Here is a 20253-nt window from a genome sequence, read left to right as displayed (position 1 = left end):
GTGTGTGTGCCAGAGGGAGGCGGCTGAGCGATGCGGGGCAGACTCAGCTGATGATAGCGCGCGCCTATTCACCGCGTGTTCAACCCAGCCCTTGGCTACCTTCAAGTTCTTCGCTTCCTCGGTCGGGCAGTCCATCCTCAACCTATTGCAACTGCATGATTCTGTAAAGTATCTACTATGTGTGTGAAGTGACTACTATGTGATTAGCACTCACTTTCTGGTACTACGGCTTCTCAACTCTGCAACAAAATCTTAAAGAAATGAACAAAGTCTTGTACGAATTTCAGAGGTCTTATTTATCAGGTAGATATGTGAAGCCTGATTTATACATCCATCTTACCTGGGCACTTCTAAAATGCAAACTTTTGTTTTATATTTCATTACCGGGCTGTTACTCTCTATAGGTATGATAAGAGAGAAATTGAGCCCATAGCTAGCTCTATACCTAAGAAAAAGAAAATGATACTTCTATAACCAACCACTACAACAACATCAAGTACCCATCATCACCATCAACATCACCTACACCCTCCCTCGTAGAAACAACTTCTCCGGTCTCAACCACCTCAAAAACCCCTGCACCCCAACCATCCCACTCCCATTCCTCGCCTCCCCATCCTCACTCAACCCCTTCACCTCCAACTCATAGAGTTTCCACGACCTCAGAATCCACAAACACACCGCCCCCAACACAAACATACAAGCAACATACACCTGCGCACTCAAATACCCGGCCCCGCTGCCCGCCATACTCAACGCAATCGCCTCAGCGACCAAATTCGGCGCCACCAGAATCAAACACACCATCCCAAACGTCGACGGGAGACGATTCAACCCGACCACATCAGTAAGCACAGGGGCAATAGTACCCCAGAAGGTCCCGCAGACCATACCGCACAGCACCGCGAAGAGGAGCAGGAGTGCATATGAATGCGCAGGGATCCAGATAGCGAGGCAGAGGATGGCACACGACGCCGTCATAGCCATGGAGATGGTGATGCGGCCGTAGGCATCACTGATGTACCCGACGACCGGACGACCAAGGACAAGGCCGAGGTTGAGGATAGCGCCAGCGACGGACCCCTGCTGCGGGGAGAGGCCGATGGAGGATGCGTAGTTGGGGAGGGAGTAGAGGAGGGTGATGTAGCCGAGGTCAGTGGAGATGCCCCAGACGATGATGAGGAGGACTTCGAGGTGGCCGAGGTCGCGGTGGTTGAAGGTTCGTTGACGGGGTTGAGCGCGTGAGCGAGGCCGGTCTTTGAGGAGGAGGGAAGAGACGAGGTGGGAGCCTAGGGCGCAGGAGGCGAGGATGCGGTAGGTGGATTGCACGCCCACGGATTGGATGGCGCGGCCGGCGGCGAGGTTGTATGCGAGGCCGCCGAGGCCGGCGCCGGAGGCGGCAATGCCGCTGGAGAAGCTGCGTTTGGTGGAGAACCATTTGGGGAGGATGGAAGTGGCGGTTAGATAGAGGAAGCCCATGCCGAAGCCAAAGGCGATGCCTTGGGTGAGTACGAGGTGCCAGACTTGGGTGGAGTAGGAGGCGGCGAAGAGACCGACGAAGATGAGGGCTGTGCCGGTGAGGAGGGTAATGGCTGTGCCTAGTATTTCGTTGGATTTGGTAACGATGGGTCCGATTAAAAGGGATAGGGAGACTTGGAGCCCGCCGATGATCGCATAGTCGAGGTGGCTGGCGCCGGGGAAGGTCGAGTTCGAGAGGTAGTAGTCCAGAATTACACCCCAGGCGCTGTTGATGCCCCAAGTGTGCACGTTGATCATGAATACGCAGAATGTGCACACCCAGCCGTATCCGTTGTTGGGTGGGATGTCTTCCAATGTACTGATGTTGGTGGCATTCTCGGGGCTTTGGTTGATGTCAATTTGGTCGGGCGGCTGTAGTTCGAAATCGTCTCTTACGTTGAGATGCTCCGTGCTAGGGTACATTTTGAACTTCTCTCTGATGAGTTGAAGAGTGCTTTTCTCTTGTTTTTCGGTTAGTTTGATTTTGGCAGCCATGGTGATGGTAGTCAGGGTTTATATGCATGAGTCACGCTCACCCCGCCGTGACACGTCCACCTGCAGACAAAGGCAGAAACTTGAATATGTGTAGAGACCCGATCCAGGGCTATTTGAGCTTTGTGTTGGACTTCAGAGCATGATAGAGGAGGGTAGTAGATCAATTGATATATTGCATTAGTATATTACAGATCAGATTCATGGGTCCACATTCCATTTAATATCCTCCCGGCCAAATATGTCGACGCGTCAGCTTACTCGGAAGTACCGGACTCGACCTTGCCATTCTTCTACCACAGGGTTAGAGTTTTCAATAGATAAGAGGCAAGGGGAGTGGAGTGTCTTACCAGGGTACGGCTGTACTTCACACCGACATTGTTTCCGCTGCGAGAGTCATAGGGAAAGGGGGTGGTGTAGTTGAAGGTGGCAGTCAAGCCCTCGTAGGTCTTCTTGACTGTAGAAAGGATTCCGTTGCCAGCAGAGCAGCTGGCATCAGTTGTGGGAACAGGCCAGCCAGCGTAGTACTCGCTGTAGTCATCATCGGACAGAGGACCCCAGTGAGTCTCGTTCATATACAAGTTGCTCGTATCAACCTCATAGTTAACATAGCCGGTCTTCTTGGCCAGCCAGCTGAACAGGTTCGCACCACAGTCCCAGCGACCCAGGGAGGGGAGGCCCCAGTTGGCAGACAGGGAAGCGATAACGGAATAGTGGGTGTAGAAGGTGTCATCCTTGGTACCCAGAAGATCATCCGGGACGGCGCCGCCGAGAAGGAAGGTGTAGATGTTGTTACCGATTTCATAGGTGCCGGTCTCATCAAAGGTGAGCATAATAAGGGTGTCCTTGGTGAAGTAATCGTTCTCCAAAAGCTCAGATAGGAAGCTCCAAGTCCAGTCACCGGAAAAGGTGATGTTGGTGTCGTGGCCATCGTTGGTCATGTTGGGAGTGATGAACATGTACTGCGGAAGACGGTGGTTCTCCAGATCATCGTAGAAGCTACTGAAGTTCTTGATTTGGCGCAGACGGAGAGCATCTTCGGTGACCGAGTCAAACAGGATCAGAGGATTGTGCTTGCGAACATAGTCGTTGGCACCGCTCTCGGGGTAGCGGTAACCCTGGTACCCAGGGTAAGGGAGGCCTTCCTGGTATTCACCCCAGGCGATGTTCTTGGTATCGAACAAATCAGCTATGGTAGAAACGTTGGAAGGAATCTGATGGAAGTCATCATTGTCCATGCCGAAAGTGTCACCAGCAGCAGATGCGCAGTAGTTCGGCTCCGAAGGGTGAGTGACAGCCCAGAAGTTGTTCAAAAGGAGACCCTTCTTGGCCAGCACCGGCAGATGCTCGGTGGCAGCAGCAGCATCAAAATCCTATCAAAAATGGCATGTCAGCTGTGGCTCAATCACTGCATATACCAGATGTAACAGCTGACATACGGTGTTCTCCAGCCAGATGTTCACAAAGCGGTTGAACGCCAGTCCCTTGACATTCGAAACGGGAGAGTAAGGCTGCACGGTAGCCTGTGCGGCACGAATCTCAGCCAAGGAGGGGTATTCCTCCGTGGTGGTCTGGGCCACAGCCAGAGAAAGACCTCCGAGGAGGGTCACGAGGGACTGCTTGGTAAACATGATGCCCTAGATATCAGCAGACGAAAGCTGAAAGTATATTAAGAGAGGGATCCGGCGTAATATCCACAGAGAAGCACACCAAACAAAAAAATCCAGAAGATTATCGGGCTGCTGAGGACATCTTTATATTTTTCTTCACGGCTGCTGTGGACTCTATACCGGTCCAACACACGCGTGGTTATTCGTGCCGCAACTATTCTAGCCCGGAGCAATTTAATCAACGAACTGCAATTGGACAGGCCTGTGTAACCGACGAAGTTAGTGTGCCAGATTCCCACAGCATCTGCGTCGGCATTGCGGAGCGTTGTCGGCTGCTGTTGTGCATGGCAGGATTGCAGCTGATGCCATCTGGTGAGATGTTCTGCACGTTGCAAGTCAAATGTCGCTGACTGGCCGACAGGGAAATGCCCGCTAATGCCCAGTTTGGAAAGGCGGATAACTTAGATAGCGGAGTGTGACATTCTATTGGACAATTGCTCGACCACTCAGCCAGTGGGGAGCACGGGACTCCCCGTCCCTGGCACGTGCCCGCAATGCCTTCTGCCAGCGGATGGTTTGGCATATACTAGTCTTTCAGACTGAAAGCTCGCTTCCGATGGGACTGCAGTAGTCCATCTCCTGTGGAGACTCCGGTCACAAAGAGTTCGCAGTGCGTGGCTATATTGCGCGAGTGACGGGTACGCTAGGAACATCTCGGACTACTGTACACTACGGAAAGTGGAATAGGTTGAACTCCATAAGGTCGTTGCTCTCATTATTTTGTAGTCAACTCTATCGATCTATATACCTTGTTGACCAGTCCGGTCACACCTGCGTAGCATGTAAATCCATCGACACCATACATCCTATACTCCAGTCCGCTTAAGCAAAGAACTTGGCCTCGCCCTCCTTCAGCTTGCCAGCACCAACCAGGCGCTTGACCTCCTCGGCGTACACGTTCTTGACGGCAGCAGCGTCCTTGCCAGCAGCGGTAAGGCGTCCAGCCAGACCAGCAAGCTCCTCAGCGTCGATCTTGCTGATGACGAGGTCAACGTCGCCGAGAACGGAGTCAACCTGAGCAGCGGAGGGCTCACCACCCTCGCCGAAGTAGTTGACATCCTTGATGGAGCCCTTGAGAACACGCTTGTTCTTCTTGGCGGCGTTCTTAGCAGCCTCCTTGGCCTTCTTGTTCTGCTCACGCTCGGCCTTGGCAGCCTCCTCGGCGTCCTTCTTGCGCTGCTCCTCCTCCAGGCGAGCCTTCTCCTTCTCCTCGGCCAGACGCTTGATCTCAGCCTCCTTCTCGAGACGCTTGCGGTCCTTGTCGGCACGAGCAGCCTTACGGAACTTCTTGATACGCTCGTCACCAGCGGCGCATTCGTCCACAAGGTGGCGGAGACGGGTAGTGTCCTCGGTCTTGCGCTTGCGGCGGGCGTTGGCGTTCTTCTTCTCCATGTGACGCTTCTGGTCACGGTTCTCGTTGTCATCCGGCACATCCTCGTCCAGGTACTCGAAGGTACGCCAGCTGTCGAAGTCGTACCAGAAGTTGTAGAAGGTCTCGACCTCCTCCTGGGTGCTGTTCTCGTCACCGAGCTGGGGCACGGGCTGGATCTTGGAGAAACGGCCCTCGGACTCGAAGACAGGGCGCCAGAGCTTGAAGAAGTTGCCCTTGGCAGCCTCCTTCTTGGTGGGGGGCTCGACATCAGCGGCCTCGTCTACGGAGTCGAACTGACGACGCTTAGTGGGGTCCAGGAGAACCTCAGTAGCCTTCTGGATGCACTTGAAGAAGCTGTCGTTCTCGTCGCGGTCACCCATGGCGGCCTTCTTGTCGGGGTGGTGGCGGAGAACCTTCTTGCGGTGGGCGCGCTTGATCTGCTCGGGGGTGGCACGCCAGCGGTACTTGGACAGGCCGAGAACCTGGTAGTGATCTTGGCTCTGTAGTGTGTAAGAATCATACTTATATCGACGATTTTAGTAATGCATACCTTCCAGTCCTTGGCATCTCTGGAGAGCATCATAGGGTCCTCGTCCTCGGAGATGTCATCATCCTCCTCGTCCTCGGTGCTCTTCACGTTCTGCTGGGCCTGGATACGCTCATCCTCGGAGAAGGTGCGGTGGTGGCGCTTCTGGAGGGTTGTTAGCAGTGAGCCATTATCGCACTGGATCGGTCGCTAAATACGTACTCTGCGGGCGTGGGCCAGGAAGTGAGGGCCAACAGGCTCGAGGTTCCTCTGGGTGGCAGCGGAGACGGTGCCAACGGCCTTGAAGTCCTTATCGGCACTCCAGCCAGAAGGCAGGGAAGGGAGAGTAACGTTGATGGTCTGAACGGTAGCCATGGTCAAGAACAGAGCCACGCGGGGTGATTTGAGGGGAGAATGGGAAAGAGTGAGAAGCGCCCAACGGACTGTTTGAGCAAAAAGACAAAGTGCTTTTCCATTTTTTTCTGCCCCGACTTGCCGCCACCCAGTGGGCCAATCAAACCTTGGCTGTTTCGGAGGTCATCGAAAGTCATGGACTGCCGCAGGGAACGACGGTTAGAATTCAACCTTTTCGCATGTTGATTAGATCTTCTTCTTATATGTTTTGTTGTTTTTGACTGTAGTTTCTATATCAAGGATTCTTTATTTACAGAGCGACGAGCTGCATTCGCCTGACGACCATTCTCTTTATCATCAGATCACCCGTTACTATCGCAGTACGCCACCCCAAAAGACTCAATTTACAAGGAGACAACTTCTAAAAGGTCAACAGATTGAATTTTTTCGATAAATCTCACTATCAACCCTCATAATGTCCTCCCAAACCGCCCTGTCCGCACGCAGTGCTTACCGCCAACTCCTCCGCGCTACCCGCATTGCCTTCCGGGGTCAGTAGCCGCCTCGACAGCCATAAGTCTATTCAACGCTAACCATATTCAACGTGCAGATGATGTTCGTGTTATGATTGCTGCCCGTCAAGAGGCTCGCCGGAACTTCGACAGCCACCGCCGCGAAGGCATTGATACTCCGATGCAGATCAACCATGCGCTCGAAGTGGCGAACATTCTCAGACACAACATTGTCCAGGGTGTACGGGAACAAAATGACGAGAATGCCAAGTGGGGTGAGTAGCTAGCAGAGGAATTATGCTACGGCTGAGTATATGTCGCTGACCCGAGATCCTATTAGAACTCCGCATTCATGACGACATCGAGCGCGGCGATAACGACACCATCAGAGTTAAGGGAAAGACTGTCAAGGTGGATAAGGCATGCTCGTCATAGAGGGGGGGTCTCCCTTGAGGAATCTGACTGTCTGGAAGCCTATGCGTGGGTGAAAGGATGACTGCAGACTATGGTATTTGCAGACTGTATTATAGTATACCCAAACTTTTCTCTCTCCTTCCGGCGTCTTTGGGGGTATTTTATGGTTTAATCAGAATGTAGAAAATATACACAACGCCCGCTCGCGAACATACATAAGACCTCCTTGTTCCCGAACCCTGTAGAAAACAAAATGCGAGTTGAAATGCAGATCAATCACCAGACAGGCTGGAGTACTGGACCTCTCCAGCACCCGGGGGTGGGGCGACAGCATAACTCCGTTGTTTTTGCTCTTTGCCAATCTCCTCTCCGGCAGCGGTGATGGCTCTCTTTCCAGAATCGGCTGCCCGCGGGCCTGCCGCCTGCCGACCTTCCCGGGCATTCTTCAAGCGCTCCTCCCGATCCATGTTATCCAACGGCTTGGGCTTACCCCATCGAACACGCAGAGGGCAGCCTTGGATGACAGCCCGACCCTGGCACTGCTTGGCAGCTGCCTCAGCACCCTCCCGAGTTGCGAAGTTGACGAACGCAGAGTGAGCACGGTGGGAGCAAATGAGCGACCGCAGCTGTCCAAACTGTGTGAAGAAACTCCGCAGCGTATGTTCCGGAAGATCATCCTCCACGCCAGTAACAAAGAGCGATGTGATGTTCGGATCCGCGGGCGGTAGGATATCTTCAGCCGATGGGGGCACCTGAGCGGCGCTGGGAAATGGGCGGCCACCACGACCACCACGCATACCTCCTCGTCCTCTACCCGGAAGTGGCGTTCCCCTCCTGCTTTCGCTTGTGCGAATGGGTCCCGGGCCATTTCCGTAGCGGCTGTGTACGACCGGTGCGTCGCTGGGTCCTGCACTCGCGCCCTCCTCGTCTTGGGGTGCGGCCTCTATCTGGCGAGGCTTCCTGTAGTAGGGTTCACTGTTGGCGAGCCTCCGAAGCAACTCCCGAGCTTTCTCGTCCGTCTTCTCGTATTCCTCCACCGCACCACGCCCCTCTTCGATCTCCTTCTCGTGACCTTGTGCGTAGTATTCGCGGTTGATGGTGCTTTCGGGGCCCGGGGCGACCATCTTCAAAGCAGCGTCACGAACGACGATCGGCAGCCCGAAGGACAGATCCAGCATACAGCACTGGCAGCAGTTCTTCAAACGCGCGCAGGTCAAGCAGATGGCAGTACGCTTCTGGCGCGCGGTGCGGTCAGCTTTCCAGCGGAAGATGGTGAAAGGACGCGTGCACTGGGAATATGTTAGTATGGTCTGGTTATCCGAAAGTGGAAAGGTCTGCCTACAATCTTGCATTCTGCGCCATGGTCTTCCTTGAGCATCTGAACGTAAGGATTGTCGGGCAGGCAGTTCTCGCATACGGAGGGGAAGTCGGTAGTCTCCCATCCGGACCGGTTCAGGTCCTGCTTAATCTGTGGAGGGGGCATCTTGTCGTTGTGTTAATCAGCTGCGCTTCCACACAGAAACGCGAAGCCCTGCGGAGATGATGCGGCGAAGTTGAGCGTTGTCGGTAGCAAGAACTTGGATTATCGATAGTCGTAGTGGCGCATTCTGTGGCTAAGTGTGGCTGTTATGACATAAGCAAGATGTGGGTCACGTGATAAGACTGCAAGTTCCTGCATCACATGCATGGAAATGAACCCGAGTGCTTGTTTAGGCATCTGCGTAAGGAGTATAGTAATTCCATTAGAAAGTGCATGATGCTCAATCATACAGAGTCTGAAACGAAACCTTGCAGTCGAGGCCTTGATCCTGCGGCATTCAACATGATAGCATAGCCTCTTCTGTGCGACCAGCGGATCCAGTGATGCCTGGCGGAATACGCACCGGATACGCGATACGCGATACGCAGCTTCTCGATATGACCAGGAACGCCCTGGTCAACTGCCTAGTACGGCTTAGTGCTGTTCCACCGTCTCTTTCGGATACAACTTTTTCCTGGCCAGAACCCCAGGATGCCTGTTCGGGCCTAGCCCCCCGCCATCTGGTTGGCTGGCCAGCGGCACAGCGGTGATTGGCTGGGGAAATGTCAAAGTCAGTCGTAATTCCGCCTCCCCTTTCTTTCGGGCGATCGCATTAACTGCTGCGTTGGCCTCGCTTGCTTCTTCGTATTCTTTCGTTTTCCTCTTCCTTCACTTCTGTCTGCCTGTTTGGCCTTTCTTCTTTTCTCAGGATCGTGTTTGTGGTTATAAAACTGCCTCAATTTCCTCCTCAAGTCCCTGTATCCGAACCACTTACTCCGGACACCTGTGCTTCTTGACCGATCCACCCCTTTTTATCCCACTTTAATTTCCAATTGCTGTCAACAATGGCTCCCGCAGCTCTTGAACAGGAGAACCATGCGCGTGATGCGGAGTTCAACCGCGTTCTCCATGGAAAGTCCGCTGAAGCTCAGGGTGGTTTTGCTGCCATGCGCAACAAGGACGCTGCCGCTCAGAAGGCTGCTGTCGACGAGTACTTCAAGCACTGGGACAACAAGAGCGCTGAGGAAGAGACTGAAGAGATCCGTGCGGTATGTTTGCGACTTACTCCTTTCCGATATTAATGCTAAGCCTTGTACTAATATTCTGATGTTCTAGGCCCGTCGTGCCGAGTATGCGACCTTGACCAGACAGTATGTACCACTATTGGGATCCAGATTCATGACTTTGATCATCAGTACTGACTTGAATTTTCTATAGCTACTACAACCTTGCGACGGACTTCTACGAGTACGGATGGGGTACCTCCTTCCACTTCTGCCGTTTCTCCCCTGGCGAGGGCTTCCACCAGGCCATCGCTCGCCACGAACACTATCTCGCCCATCAGATCGGCATTAAGTCTGGAATGAAGGTTCTCGATGTTGGCTGCGGTGTCGGAGGCCCTGCCCGTGAGATCGTCAAGTTCACCGACGCCAACGTGGTCGGCCTGAACAACAACGACTACCAGATCCAGCGTGCTACGCGCTACGCTGAGCGTGAGGGTTTGGCCCACAAGCTGACCTTCGAGAAGGGTGACTTCATGCAGATGAAGTTCGAGGACAACACCTTCGACGCTGTCTACGCCATTGAGGCTACCTGCCACGCTCCCGAACTCGAGGGTGTCTACAAGGAAATCTTCCGTGTCCTGAAGCCCGGTGGTGTTTTCGGTGTCTACGAATGGTTGATGACCGAGGAGTACGATAACAGCAACGCCGAGCACCGCAAGATCCGTCTCGGTATCGAGCAGGGTGACGGTATCTCCAACATGGTCAAGGTCTCCGAGGGTCTTGACGCCATGAAGGGAGCCGGTTTCGAGCTGCTCCACAACGAGGATTTGGCCGACCGCCCCGACACCATCCCCTGGTACTACCCCTTGGCCGGTTCCTTCAAGCACTTGACCTCCCCCTGGGACTTCTTCACAATCGCTCGTATGACCTGGTGGGGCCGTGGCATTGCCCACCGTTTCGTCGGTGCCATGGAGAAGGTCGGTCTCTTCCCCAAGGGCTCCCAGAAGACTGCCGACAGTCTGGCCTTGGCCGGTGACTGCCTTGTTGCCGGTGGTGAGAAGAAGCTGTTCACTCCCATGTACCTCATGGTTGGCCGCAAGCCCGAGTAACCGGTTTCAGCAAAAAACTTGCATTATGCGATAACGCCTGTACAAATTATTCTGGGACAGCATCCTATTGCATAGACAGCACGGCGGTCTATGTTCTTTAATATCCGGGTTTCTTTTTTTTTCCTTTATATTTCCCTATGTTTCATTCCCTTTCTTGTGTGTCATTATATTGCATACCGCCGCGGGATGCTTTGTTTTCGTTAGTGCATTTGTTTTTCCCATCTCATGTCCTGCCCATACGGGAATGGGCAGGCGTACGAAATCACTGCTGAGTATTATGTGCCGATGGTGATGATTCCTTTCTATCGCTTGTCATTTGTTGTTCAGAATAGATTTAATAGCGAGTACCAGGAATAACGAGTCTCAAAATTACCTATTTCACTTAACTCCCTTCCATACCAACAACGTAAATCCTAACCAGTCCGTCTCATACCTTATCAAGCACCTCATCCCATAAACTACTCAATATATTCCTACCGAGCCACCTCAATCTCCTTCGCCTCCGCCTTCTCCTTTTCCTTCTCATCCAAAAACTCCTCCGCCACCGGATTAGCATGACTAACCACCGCATCCTTCCCATCAAACAGCAACGCAATCTGCTCCAGACTCGGTCCTTTGGTCTGCAAATATACCATACTATTAGCCACCATCCCCACGATGTCGAACAACAACATGTGCATATATATATATATATATAGAGGGGTGTGGAAGGGACAGAATGAACACCAACCTCAATGAAGAAGAAATACACCACCACAAACTCAACGATAATCCACCCCACATAGAAGAAATAATACTTCCATGCGAAGGCATCAATGCCCAGCGGGTTCACATACGTGTTGAATGCTCCTGTGGCACCGGTGACGAGCCAGAAAAGAGCGATGCCTTTGGCGCGGATGGAGTAGGGGAGGATTTCGACGACTGCGTTCGTTAGTTAGCTATTGCATTGACCATTCATGTTTGTCTAAATGGGATTCTGTGGCTTGGGATAGGTACTAACCGTAGAGCATCATCGCACCCGTCCAACCTAGATTATGCACTCCGTTGTATATATAGATAAAAGCGACAGTGGCGTACGATGCAGACTGACTACCTGTTTCGACGAACACGCCCGTGCAAATCGTGATCAGCGCAAAGACGAGCCAGATGAGTCCCATGGACCAGAGCAAGAGAGGTCTTCGTCCGACTCGGCCGGGGAGGAAGGCAAAGGCTAGTGCACAGGCGAAACTGAACATTTGGCTTGTTGCGGTGATCAGGGTCGTGTCGACTTCGGCGGTTATTCCGGCGGATTTGAGCATGCTGCTGAGGTAGTAGCTTATCAGGCCGTTACCGGACCATTGTTTGCAGATTCCTGGTGGTTTCTCGCATTAGGTGGTGGTGGTGGAGGTGGGTTTGGAGTAGAGGAACTCACCACACCATATGAGGATGAATGAGCGCCATCTGTTTCCACGGGTGTTGATGAGTTCTTTCCAGGATGTCTTCTTGGCGGCGATCTCGAGTTCGATGGTCTCTTTCATTTCTTGGTATTCCTGTTGCACTACGATGTCCTGGGCGTCGCCGTTGCCGTGGTATTTGGCTAGGATGGCGAGGGCGGCTTGTTCGCGGCCGCGGCTGATGAGCCAGCGGGGGGATCTATCGTTGTTAGCCATGAGTGGGATGAGGACTTTTTATGGCTTACTCTGGGAGAATGAATGCTCCAATTAGTTGGATTATTGATGGAAGCGCTTGAAAGACGGTGGGAATGCGCCATGCCCTATCTTTGATGAGGATGAGGAATTATGGTCTCGGGCAGTGGGCTTACCATGCACTTGCAAGTCGGAATGATCCAAATGTAATCCACGCCGCGATGATAGACCCAGCACTGTAGGTAGTGTTTGACATGGAAGTTGCTGTCGCTCGATGGTCTGGGTAGGCTAGTTCACCCATCCATACTGGGCCGATCGCAGCAACTACCACACCCCCCATGCCTAGAAGCAAGCGGGCTGCGATGAAGAGACCGGCACTGGAGGCACCCGTAGCCATGCCAGTGCCAGCAAGGCATAGGATGGCACCGAAAAACAGGCAGTATCTGCGGCCGAGCCTGTCAGATATGAAGGAGATGAAGACAACACCGACGATATTTCCTGAACTTGTAGTTAGACCAAGAACGAGATCGTCAAGATCAGTGTATTGTATTACCTATCCAGTACATAGCGCTCATGGCTCCCAGAAGGCTACCATGAGGGTGGTTGAAATCTGTACCACATGGTCAATCAACGGGCTAGTGCAGATACAATACTTGGCATACCCTCCTGCCAAACACTCAGTTCTTGCACATTATTGATCAAGGAAGCATCGTAGCCTTGAGTAAACTCGCTAAACATGAGAAAGAACAGCATCAAGTTCAGCTTTCTTAGACCGGTGTCCTTCCACCATGGCCCTTGCTTGTTGCTCACCACCGTCGTGTCCTCCAGCGCTCTGCGGTCGATGGGCTTCCGCGCACTTACTGTCATGATGAAGTCGGGTTGGTTAACGATATCCCCTAACACTGCCACCAATTTCCATCAAGAAGATATATACGGAGCTTGTAGCAGATCCTATGGAATGCGATGTCTAATCAAGACAAGCTTGCCCAGGCTATTATCCGGGGCCAAAACCTGGGGGAACTGCGGGGCTGATCGTGCAGATCTCTCCCCCAGGTTGCATGAGAGGTTCGGCCTAAAGCAATCCGAGGTGGCTGGGTAAAACCATGCGAGCAGCTCAGACAGCTGGTGGCGATCTCCTGATTCTCCTGTTGGTGGAAAATGTATTCCTAGTGCGAGTGACTGCGTCGCCACGAGCAAGGGCTGACTTGAAATTGACTTTCGGGTTGAAGGCTCCCACTAGGATTGCTGCTACTAATTACTGCTTCTCTTGCTTTTCAGGACTTCTCACATGCTCCTCATTGTGCCAGGTTATTGACGTCGAATTGTAGCACGGCCACCTTTCTTTTACCTTCCTCGTTTGCTCTCAGTATGAGAATAGACAGAAGCCCAAATTTTGTGAAGGCTTCTTCGTCGATCAGTGGCTCTCCACTGTATCCATGTTCTCTCCATACTACACTCATTTCTCCATGTATATCAGTCATACTCCTCCGCATAATCAACAGTTCACTCTCCACATTCGACGGAAGTATGAAGAAGACAGCATTGAGCTTCTCGCTATGGACTAGTTTGCCGCGAGGTCCGGTAGGCGTAGGAAATATGTCAGATAATGCGAAGAAACTCCACTGATTGTCCGATGGGGAGCGGTAGTAGTGCATCCATGTTTCCTTTCCAGTGGTGTTCTCTCGATTCAATACATGCACTCCTCCCTCGGAGTCAACGTACTGTGCCTCCTGATTCATGCTACCGCTGTTTCTAGGGATATCCCTGACGAGTAGCCGGCTATCTTGGGACTCGAGTCCGGTCCCTGGACGTGCTGACAAGATAGCCACTGACTTTTGGTTTGACCCGCTCCATGTAGTGCCATTATCCCGACTATATGCATAATATAGCCCTTCGTTATTCTCGGGGCCATTAGGCCCAGCTTGCGCTTTGTGGGCTGTGGAAGCACGGTCGTTCGCTCCTTCATACTCGATAAAGTGTCGGTTAGTCCAAGTAACGTGAAGACTATTCGTTGGTAGATGATAAGACATCCCATTTGGATACGGGTTACACTGTCTTCCAACTAAATAGGTTCCCAGTTGGACGAATTGCGCAGTGTCAGAACTGTAGCGATACAGGACATCGGAGCCGGCACCTGCTCTACGGGTTGAATGTCAGATTCTGCTTCTCCGGAGTTTTGCGCATTACATACTTTCCAATGCGACACTCGAAGTACATGTCTCTTTCAGCAGGTATGAATCGTGGATATGTAACGTCCAACATACCGTCGCAGCCGGGTAGATGATCTAGAACCGGGCTGAAGTTGCTTGCCGTCCAACTAGACTCGCTTGGGTCGGCTGCCAGGCCTGGTCGCGAGATGCGATATTTCAGCGCATCGCAGTGGTGATCAAACGACACATGGATCGTTCCATCACCGGCACAGATTCCGATGGATATGGTATTATGTCCGTCATCGGTTGTCTGGTTGTAATCTTCGAAAGTCAAGTATTGCCAGTCGGATGAAGGGTCCCGAACATCATGGCGTGCAATTGTAACTCTTCTAGGTTCTGATCCTTCCCACGAGGTATAAAAAGCCACATACTGGATGCTGCCTGAAGTTGTGATTGCTGACTGCTGATAGGCACAGGCGTTTAGGCGATGCGTGGTATTGGGGTCGTCCCCCAGAGCAGTAATTGATGGAATAGTCATAATTGATTCGGTAGTAGCAGACACGTCCCAGTAGTTTTGCTAGGGTGATATGCAAACTTTTCGATGGGTGGTAGACTCTCAGCTAGAGAATTATGCTATTTCTCGAGGCACGTGAACTGGCCTGATCGGGAACGAGAGAAGACTGCGGCAGAGCATTTTCCCTCTCAGCATCTCTTCCCCTTCTCAAATCGCTCTTGCACAACACAATTAAGGACATGTCTATTAGCTGGTCGCCAGTCCAGCTGATGTTTGGTGGAAGAACTCCTGATCCATTCGTCACTGCCCCGCCCCCGCAATGACAGCGATCTCCGCCGGTGTCCATCGATGGCCGGCCATTCACCGATCGTCTTCAATAAACTCTGACAATGTTTGATCGCCCCCTCACCTCACAATTTATCCGAGCTGGCTCCATAATAACCGATGGCACCTCCGGTGGATGTATGGGTTCGAGGAAATGATTCGGTTGACTGCGGCAATTGAAATACGAAGTTTCTGGGGACCGTTGCGCAAGTACTCCCTTGCTAAGAGCATAGATAAGTTCGCGTTATGTACAGTTCAATTGGGATCCTAGTCATGCCTGGCATCAAAATGAATGCTTTCATTGCTTCGGCTCTCCTGCTGGCTACTGGAAGCGGAGTCAATGGCCTCGAGTTTGAAATTCCATCGTCAGCTCCAGCAAACTCCAGTGGTCAGCTAGACGCTGCTCCTGTGGGCGTTTCGTACGTCGACCTGTTCTACTGCATAAGATCTGATTTCTGACTATAATAAGATTCGAGTTTTTTGCCTTCCCAGAGTACTTCCAGCAACTACCCTTGACAAATTCCTGCTTGGGACAACTGCACGATGCATCGGGGTCTTACTCGCCCATTCGAATTGGAGGCACAACACAGTGAGCTATCCGCGGCGTCTTTGTTTTGTACTACAAGTTATCTCACTAAGTCTTTTACAAGGGATCGCGCAACCTACAATGCCTCTTTATCGTCAGCAGTCTCATACAGCGTCGACTCGCCAGATGATGCACCAGAGTCACTCACGTTCGGTGACTCTTTCATGGAACTAGCAGGTTCTTATGAAGGAACGGTAACCATTGGTATGCCATTGATAGCGATTATCATTGATTCGCAAGTGCCATTGTTGGGCCCATGACCACGATGCTGAGATACGCTCAGGGCTCAATAGACGGCTGGACAATATCAACAATACAATCGCCGCAGCAAAGATTGCCAAATCAAATATTGCTACTCTTTATGCTATTGAGCTTGGAAACGAACCAAACTGTACGTTCACAGTATGTACTTACTTTCGGAACAGCCGCGCTAATTCTTGCCAGTCTTCACTTCAAGTGATCCAATCGCGGATGGCCAGTCATGGACGGCTGCGGCTGATGCAGCTTCACAGGTCTCGTGGCAAGCATCTGCAGGCAGTGCTTTGGACGAAACGTCATTCGCCCAAGCTGGTGTCTTCTTCGGAGTGGGGACATTCAATGTGAGCAATTTAGCTCAGAAAGAGGAAGAAGCCGATACCACCCAATACGTGCGCTCTTTCTGCCACCATTACTATCCGCAATCAGCGTCTACCGCGGACCTAGATGAATTGATGAGCCATACGGAGATAGTGGAGGGTGTGTCAGAGTTTCAAAGCCAGATAGTGGCTGCACAGGAGCTCGACAAAGATTTTGTCATGGGAGAAACAAACTCGGGTATGTTTCGCCCAGCACGTGCCTAACCAAATGCTAAATAACGCCAGCGACCGGTGGAGGTGGTGGTATTAGCCCTACCTTCGGTGCCGGGCTTTGGATCCTGGACTATGTCATGCAAGCCACGATTCTAGGTGTTAAAGTAGGCCTACCCGCCGTCAGCTCCAGATCTAGAACGAGCCTTTTTGATCTGACTTTGACAGCAATTATTCTTCCACCAAGGAACAATTGGTAACTGTACGTATCTCATGTTTTTGCTTATGTCTGGTTAAGTTAACCCATAGTACAAGGCCCGTATTGTTGGTGGGACGAATCGGTGAATGCGCCATTCTACGGCGCCTATACGGCCGCCCTTGCCCTCTCTGGTGCCTCCAAAGTCGCCCAGCTAGACACCGGGAACAGCCGGTTCGCAGCATACGCCTTGTACGATAGCAGTAACCAGCCCATCCGTGTATTGCTGTACAACTCGGAGTATTACACCTCAGGGACACGGACCAGCGTGAGCGTGACACTGAGTGGCATTCCCTCGACATCCACTTCCGTATCCGCGTTGCGATTAACTGGAGATGCCGCAACAACGACCGTCGGGGAGGGGGGGATCACCGTCGGAGGACAGACTTTTGCGAACGCAACATGCGAATTACAGGGCACAAAGGATATGGAGACGACGCAAGCAACAGCAGGACGGGCGACATTCACTGTCCAGGCATCCGAGGCGTTGCTTATTTATGTGTAATCTGAAAGAAGCAACGAGCAGCGTTAGGCCCGGTCGTATCAGATAAGATTGGAATGCACGGGACAAACCAAGCTCGGCCTGCTAGGGGTAATCCCGGGTCTAGCCAGTTCCCTTAAAAATATAGCCGGAATTCCGCTTGGCTCGGCTCAGCCGAGATATGACCGGGTCTAACATTCTGCCAGTCACCTCACCGCCCACTTCAGACCACGCCGAGCCTCATCATGATCAAGCGTCTTGATTTATAAAAGTGCATGTTTTAAACATGAGAATATGGACTTTTTATAAGGTAGAATACCGTGGTCAAATTAGAAAAGGGCTGTTCCCATTGTTAGCGTTAGGCCATGCATGCCGAGCTGTAAGCCCGAGAACGAACTTTTTACACTTTCGCGCTCCGAAAAGGCGAACTCTGGTCTCGGAGTTCGATCATTACCCTATTTGGATAATTTCCCGGGTTCGCCGTTGCCGACTTATGATAGCGATCAGTGAGCCATCGGTGGAAAATAGTTGCGATGGGTACCAGGCTGATCATGGACTCTTTTAAATCTGCCCATCGCGCCTCTAGGCCTCCTTGGCGTCGGATGGCATAATATTCTTGTCTGCTGTGGTTTTCCCTCTTTCCTACGCTACCCTTACTTTTTCTCCTCACACACCGGCCTTACGTCCTTGTACTCGGGCCACAGTATGAGCTCCGACAAAGTCCAGATGGCCGAGGCTGGCGACAAGGCTGAGGCCCCTCCTGCGGCCGTCTCTTTCTTTGATCCTGCACTTAAAGCTGCTCGTCGCAGCGTGTTCTTCCAGTGGGGCCGGACAGGTTGGTGCTAAACCCTTAAGTTATGAGTATTCCTCCTCTAATTGCTAATCTACAGTTTTACTACTCTGTGTCTTCATCCTTTGCATTCTATCCCTGTTCTGGGCCGTACAATTTCAGGCGGAGTCCCGGTTTCCTGCTCTAACTGTTTGGGTTGTCGACTTTGATGGCCAGCTGGAGCCCTACCGAAATGAGACTCCAATTGTGGGCCCTGCCGTGACTGATGTCGTGAGCCAAATACTTGACTCGAGCAGCGAGCATCTGGGTTACATGATTAAGTCTCCTGCAGAGTTCAACAATGACCCCTGGGCTGTGCGCCAGTCGGTGTACGACGAGCACGCTTATGCGGCTGTTATTGTCAACTCTAATGCCACTGCTCTTCTTCGCAACGCTGTCACTAATGGGAACTCGTCCTATGACCCCTACGGTGCGGCGGAATTCGTCACGATCAGTGCACGCGATCCGACCACATATTACAACTACATCATTCCCTTTTTATCCGATTTAGACTTGGCCGTCCGGTCGTACTTCGGACCGCGCTGGATACAGACCGTCGCGCAGGAAGGGTACAACATCAGCAAAGTGCCACAGGCCATCAACCCGGCAATTGGATTCACCTCCATTGACCTTCGACCCTTCGCGCCCGCCGTCATCACTCCGGCCGTGAGCATTGGTCTCATCTATCTGATCATTCTTGCCTTCTTCAACACCCCGTTCATGATGCCCATACACATCCAATTCATTAAGGGCAACCATCCTCCGCTGAAAATCCCACAGTGGCTCCTGTGGCGCATCCTGTCCAACATTGGCACATACTTCTTCCTATCGCTCTTCTACTCCTTCGTGTCATTGGCCTTCCAGATTCCGTTTAACAACCCCTCCGCACCCGACACTCAGTCAGCCAACAACCCCAATGCCTACGGCCATGGGTCCTTTGTTGTCTACTGGATGCTGAATTGGGTGGGAATGTGCGCACTCGGTTTCCCATGTGAGAACATGGCGATGATTATCGGTCTCCCTTGGAGTGCGCTCTTCCTCATTTTCTGGGTGATCACCAACGTGGCCACTGGCTTTTATGCTTTGGATTTGGCTCCAGGTTTCTTTAGATGGGGTTACGCCTGGCCTCTTCACAGAAGTATGTTGTTCCCTCAATTTCTTCCAGTTTACCAAGCTAATATATGGTAGTCGTCGAGGCACTCCGCACCATTCTCTTCGATACGCATTCTCGCATCGGGCTTGACTTCGGTGTTCTTTTCGCCTGGGTCGCATTCTCGATCTGTTTGTTCCCATTCGCTGCAGCATTTATGAACTGGAAGGTCAAGCGGGGTTGGGCGTGAAAGGCTCATACACTAGCCCCGGGTATCAAAAGCAATAGACTTTTCTGATATTGTTTGGCGAGCATACATAGAGGTTCTAGATTTCGGCATGATGCCTTCTTGCTAATACGGTCCGCGGGAATAGTGTGGACGAGGGTGTTTATTGGGGGATTTCGGTTCTTGCATATATTTTTTACTATGTATTATAGACACTTATAGAGCCATCACATTTATATCTTTCGGTTCAATGCATGTCGACAATAGTTCCTATGCTTGGCTGGATTATCAATTGCTACACACCAAGGAAGGAAGTTATATTGACGAAACGATACTCGGCTCCGTAAATATTATAATTGTGTTTGTCTCTGCTGCCAGGACCTCCGGAATAGTAATAAAGGAAATTAAAATGAAAGTGAGGGGAGAAGAAAAATTACTTATTAGCTGTATCCCAATCGCACAATCATAGATATCACGTGATCTGCAATAATGCAGATCCAAAAAGGAATGTCCCGAGGGAGGTTCGAACTCCCGGCCTTGGGATCGCATGGAAGTTGTGCTTCCACGTCATACTGTAGTATGAGACCCACGTGATAACCAACTACACCATCGAGACAAGTTGTTGAAAGCCGCACCAAGTATTCGGTTTATATCCCGTGCATGCTGGCTCAGAAGAGACGTTTTGTTTGAATGACTTTGAGCTGTGGGTTGTGTTCTTTTTGGTGGTTTGTGGTTAGTAAATGGTTTCAGTATGTTTAATTACTTTATTTATATGTGGAAATATGTTGTATTTTGGTGTTTTGTATCATTTTTGGTCGATGGTGGAAATCGTGTTTTGTATCGGTTATATATTATATAGTTGCCCTACGACCATACATGCATTGTATCACAAACCCG

General features: G+C 51.6%; 10 protein-coding genes and 1 non-coding gene across 11 annotated transcripts; 4 read left to right on the top strand and 7 right to left on the bottom strand.

Annotated features, from left to right (window-relative positions):
• Positions 1–522: 522 nt before the first annotated feature.
• On the bottom strand, positions 523–2108 carry BO87DRAFT_357968 (MFS general substrate transporter; the record flags this gene model as incomplete). Its single annotated transcript, XM_025621438.1, has 1 exon — positions 523–2108. Exon 1 carries the CDS (start codon positions 2011–2013, stop codon positions 523–525), a length of 1491 nt encoding a protein of 496 aa, XP_025480330.1. The 5' UTR covers positions 2014–2108.
• Positions 2109–2193: 85 nt separating this feature from the next.
• BO87DRAFT_333671 (putative acid phosphatase) lies at positions 2194–3976 on the bottom strand. Its single transcript, XM_025620421.1, has 3 exons — positions 3450–3976; positions 2361–3383; positions 2194–2303 (listed from the first exon to the last, which is right to left on the bottom strand). The coding sequence occupies exons 1-3, from the start codon at positions 3639–3641 to the stop codon at positions 2268–2270; spliced, it is 1251 nt and encodes a 416-aa protein (XP_025480329.1). The 5' UTR covers positions 3642–3976; the 3' UTR covers positions 2194–2267.
• Positions 3977–4370: 394 nt separating this feature from the next.
• Positions 4371–6012, bottom strand: BO87DRAFT_357963 (putative ribosome associated DnaJ chaperone Zuotin). The gene is made up of 3 exons (XM_025621437.1): positions 5801–6012; positions 5603–5743; positions 4371–5552 (listed from the first exon to the last, which is right to left on the bottom strand). Exons 1-3 carry the CDS (start codon positions 5951–5953, stop codon positions 4503–4505), a joined length of 1344 nt encoding a protein of 447 aa, XP_025480328.1. The 5' UTR covers positions 5954–6012; the 3' UTR covers positions 4371–4502.
• Positions 6013–6151: 139 nt separating this feature from the next.
• BO87DRAFT_376186 (LYR motif-containing protein) lies at positions 6152–7071 on the top strand. The gene is made up of 4 exons (XM_025623232.1): positions 6152–6312; positions 6369–6483; positions 6543–6719; positions 6785–7071. Exons 2-4 carry the CDS (start codon positions 6408–6410, stop codon positions 6877–6879), a joined length of 348 nt encoding a protein of 115 aa, XP_025480327.1. The 5' UTR covers positions 6152–6312; positions 6369–6407; the 3' UTR covers positions 6880–7071.
• Positions 6952–8560, bottom strand: slt11 (Pre-mRNA-splicing factor ECM2). Its single transcript, XM_025626001.1, has 2 exons — positions 8201–8560; positions 6952–8147 (listed from the first exon to the last, which is right to left on the bottom strand). Exons 1-2 carry the CDS (start codon positions 8339–8341, stop codon positions 7131–7133), a joined length of 1158 nt encoding a protein of 385 aa, XP_025480326.1. The 5' UTR covers positions 8342–8560; the 3' UTR covers positions 6952–7130.
• Positions 8561–8994: 434 nt separating this feature from the next.
• Positions 8995–10870, top strand: erg6 (sterol 24-C-methyltransferase). The gene is made up of 3 exons (XM_025620420.1): positions 8995–9426; positions 9494–9528; positions 9596–10870. The coding sequence occupies exons 1-3, from the start codon at positions 9223–9225 to the stop codon at positions 10488–10490; spliced, it is 1134 nt and encodes a 377-aa protein (XP_025480325.1). The 5' UTR covers positions 8995–9222; the 3' UTR covers positions 10491–10870.
• A 4-nt stretch (positions 10871–10874) lies between these two features.
• Positions 10875–12982, bottom strand: BO87DRAFT_357955 (sugar transporter; the record flags this gene model as incomplete). Its single annotated transcript, XM_025621436.1, has 8 exons — positions 10875–11110; positions 11221–11411; positions 11491–11841; positions 11902–12122; positions 12169–12243; positions 12292–12613; positions 12669–12725; positions 12769–12982. 8 exons carry the CDS (start codon positions 12980–12982, stop codon positions 10964–10966), a joined length of 1578 nt encoding a protein of 525 aa, XP_025480324.1. The 3' UTR covers positions 10875–10963.
• A 365-nt stretch (positions 12983–13347) lies between these two features.
• On the bottom strand, positions 13348–14961 carry BO87DRAFT_376182 (BNR repeat-containing protein). The gene is made up of 2 exons (XM_025623231.1): positions 14307–14961; positions 13348–14254 (listed from the first exon to the last, which is right to left on the bottom strand). The coding sequence occupies exons 1-2, from the start codon at positions 14801–14803 to the stop codon at positions 13411–13413; spliced, it is 1341 nt and encodes a 446-aa protein (XP_025480323.1). The 5' UTR covers positions 14804–14961; the 3' UTR covers positions 13348–13410.
• Positions 14962–14989: 28 nt separating this feature from the next.
• On the top strand, positions 14990–17454 carry BO87DRAFT_376181 (glycosyl hydrolase family 79 C-terminal domain-containing protein). The gene is made up of 8 exons (XM_025623230.1): positions 14990–15522; positions 15573–15692; positions 15754–15893; positions 15973–16080; positions 16134–16502; positions 16550–16641; positions 16703–16736; positions 16790–17454. Exons 1-8 carry the CDS (start codon positions 15392–15394, stop codon positions 17233–17235), a joined length of 1440 nt encoding a protein of 479 aa, XP_025480322.1. The 5' UTR covers positions 14990–15391; the 3' UTR covers positions 17236–17454.
• A 339-nt stretch (positions 17455–17793) lies between these two features.
• BO87DRAFT_406407 (SNG1 family protein) lies at positions 17794–19600 on the top strand. The gene is made up of 3 exons (XM_025626000.1): positions 17794–18046; positions 18102–19178; positions 19229–19600. Exons 1-3 carry the CDS (start codon positions 17917–17919, stop codon positions 19378–19380), a joined length of 1359 nt encoding a protein of 452 aa, XP_025480321.1. The 5' UTR covers positions 17794–17916; the 3' UTR covers positions 19381–19600.
• Positions 19601–19864: 264 nt separating this feature from the next.
• Positions 19865–19972, bottom strand: BO87DRAFT_t135. Its single transcript has one exon. It is a non-coding gene; the product is annotated as a tRNA-Met (tRNA).
• Positions 19973–20253: the final 281 nt, after the last annotated feature.

Source organism: Aspergillus neoniger, assembly GCF_003184625.1.
Source record: "Aspergillus neoniger CBS 115656 unplaced genomic scaffold BO87scaffold_14, whole genome shotgun sequence".
Classification (NCBI taxonomy): domain Eukaryota; kingdom Fungi; phylum Ascomycota; class Eurotiomycetes; order Eurotiales; family Aspergillaceae; genus Aspergillus; species Aspergillus neoniger.
The sequence above is the reverse complement of the archived record's forward strand: the minus strand, read 5'-3'. Positions and strand labels throughout refer to the sequence as shown.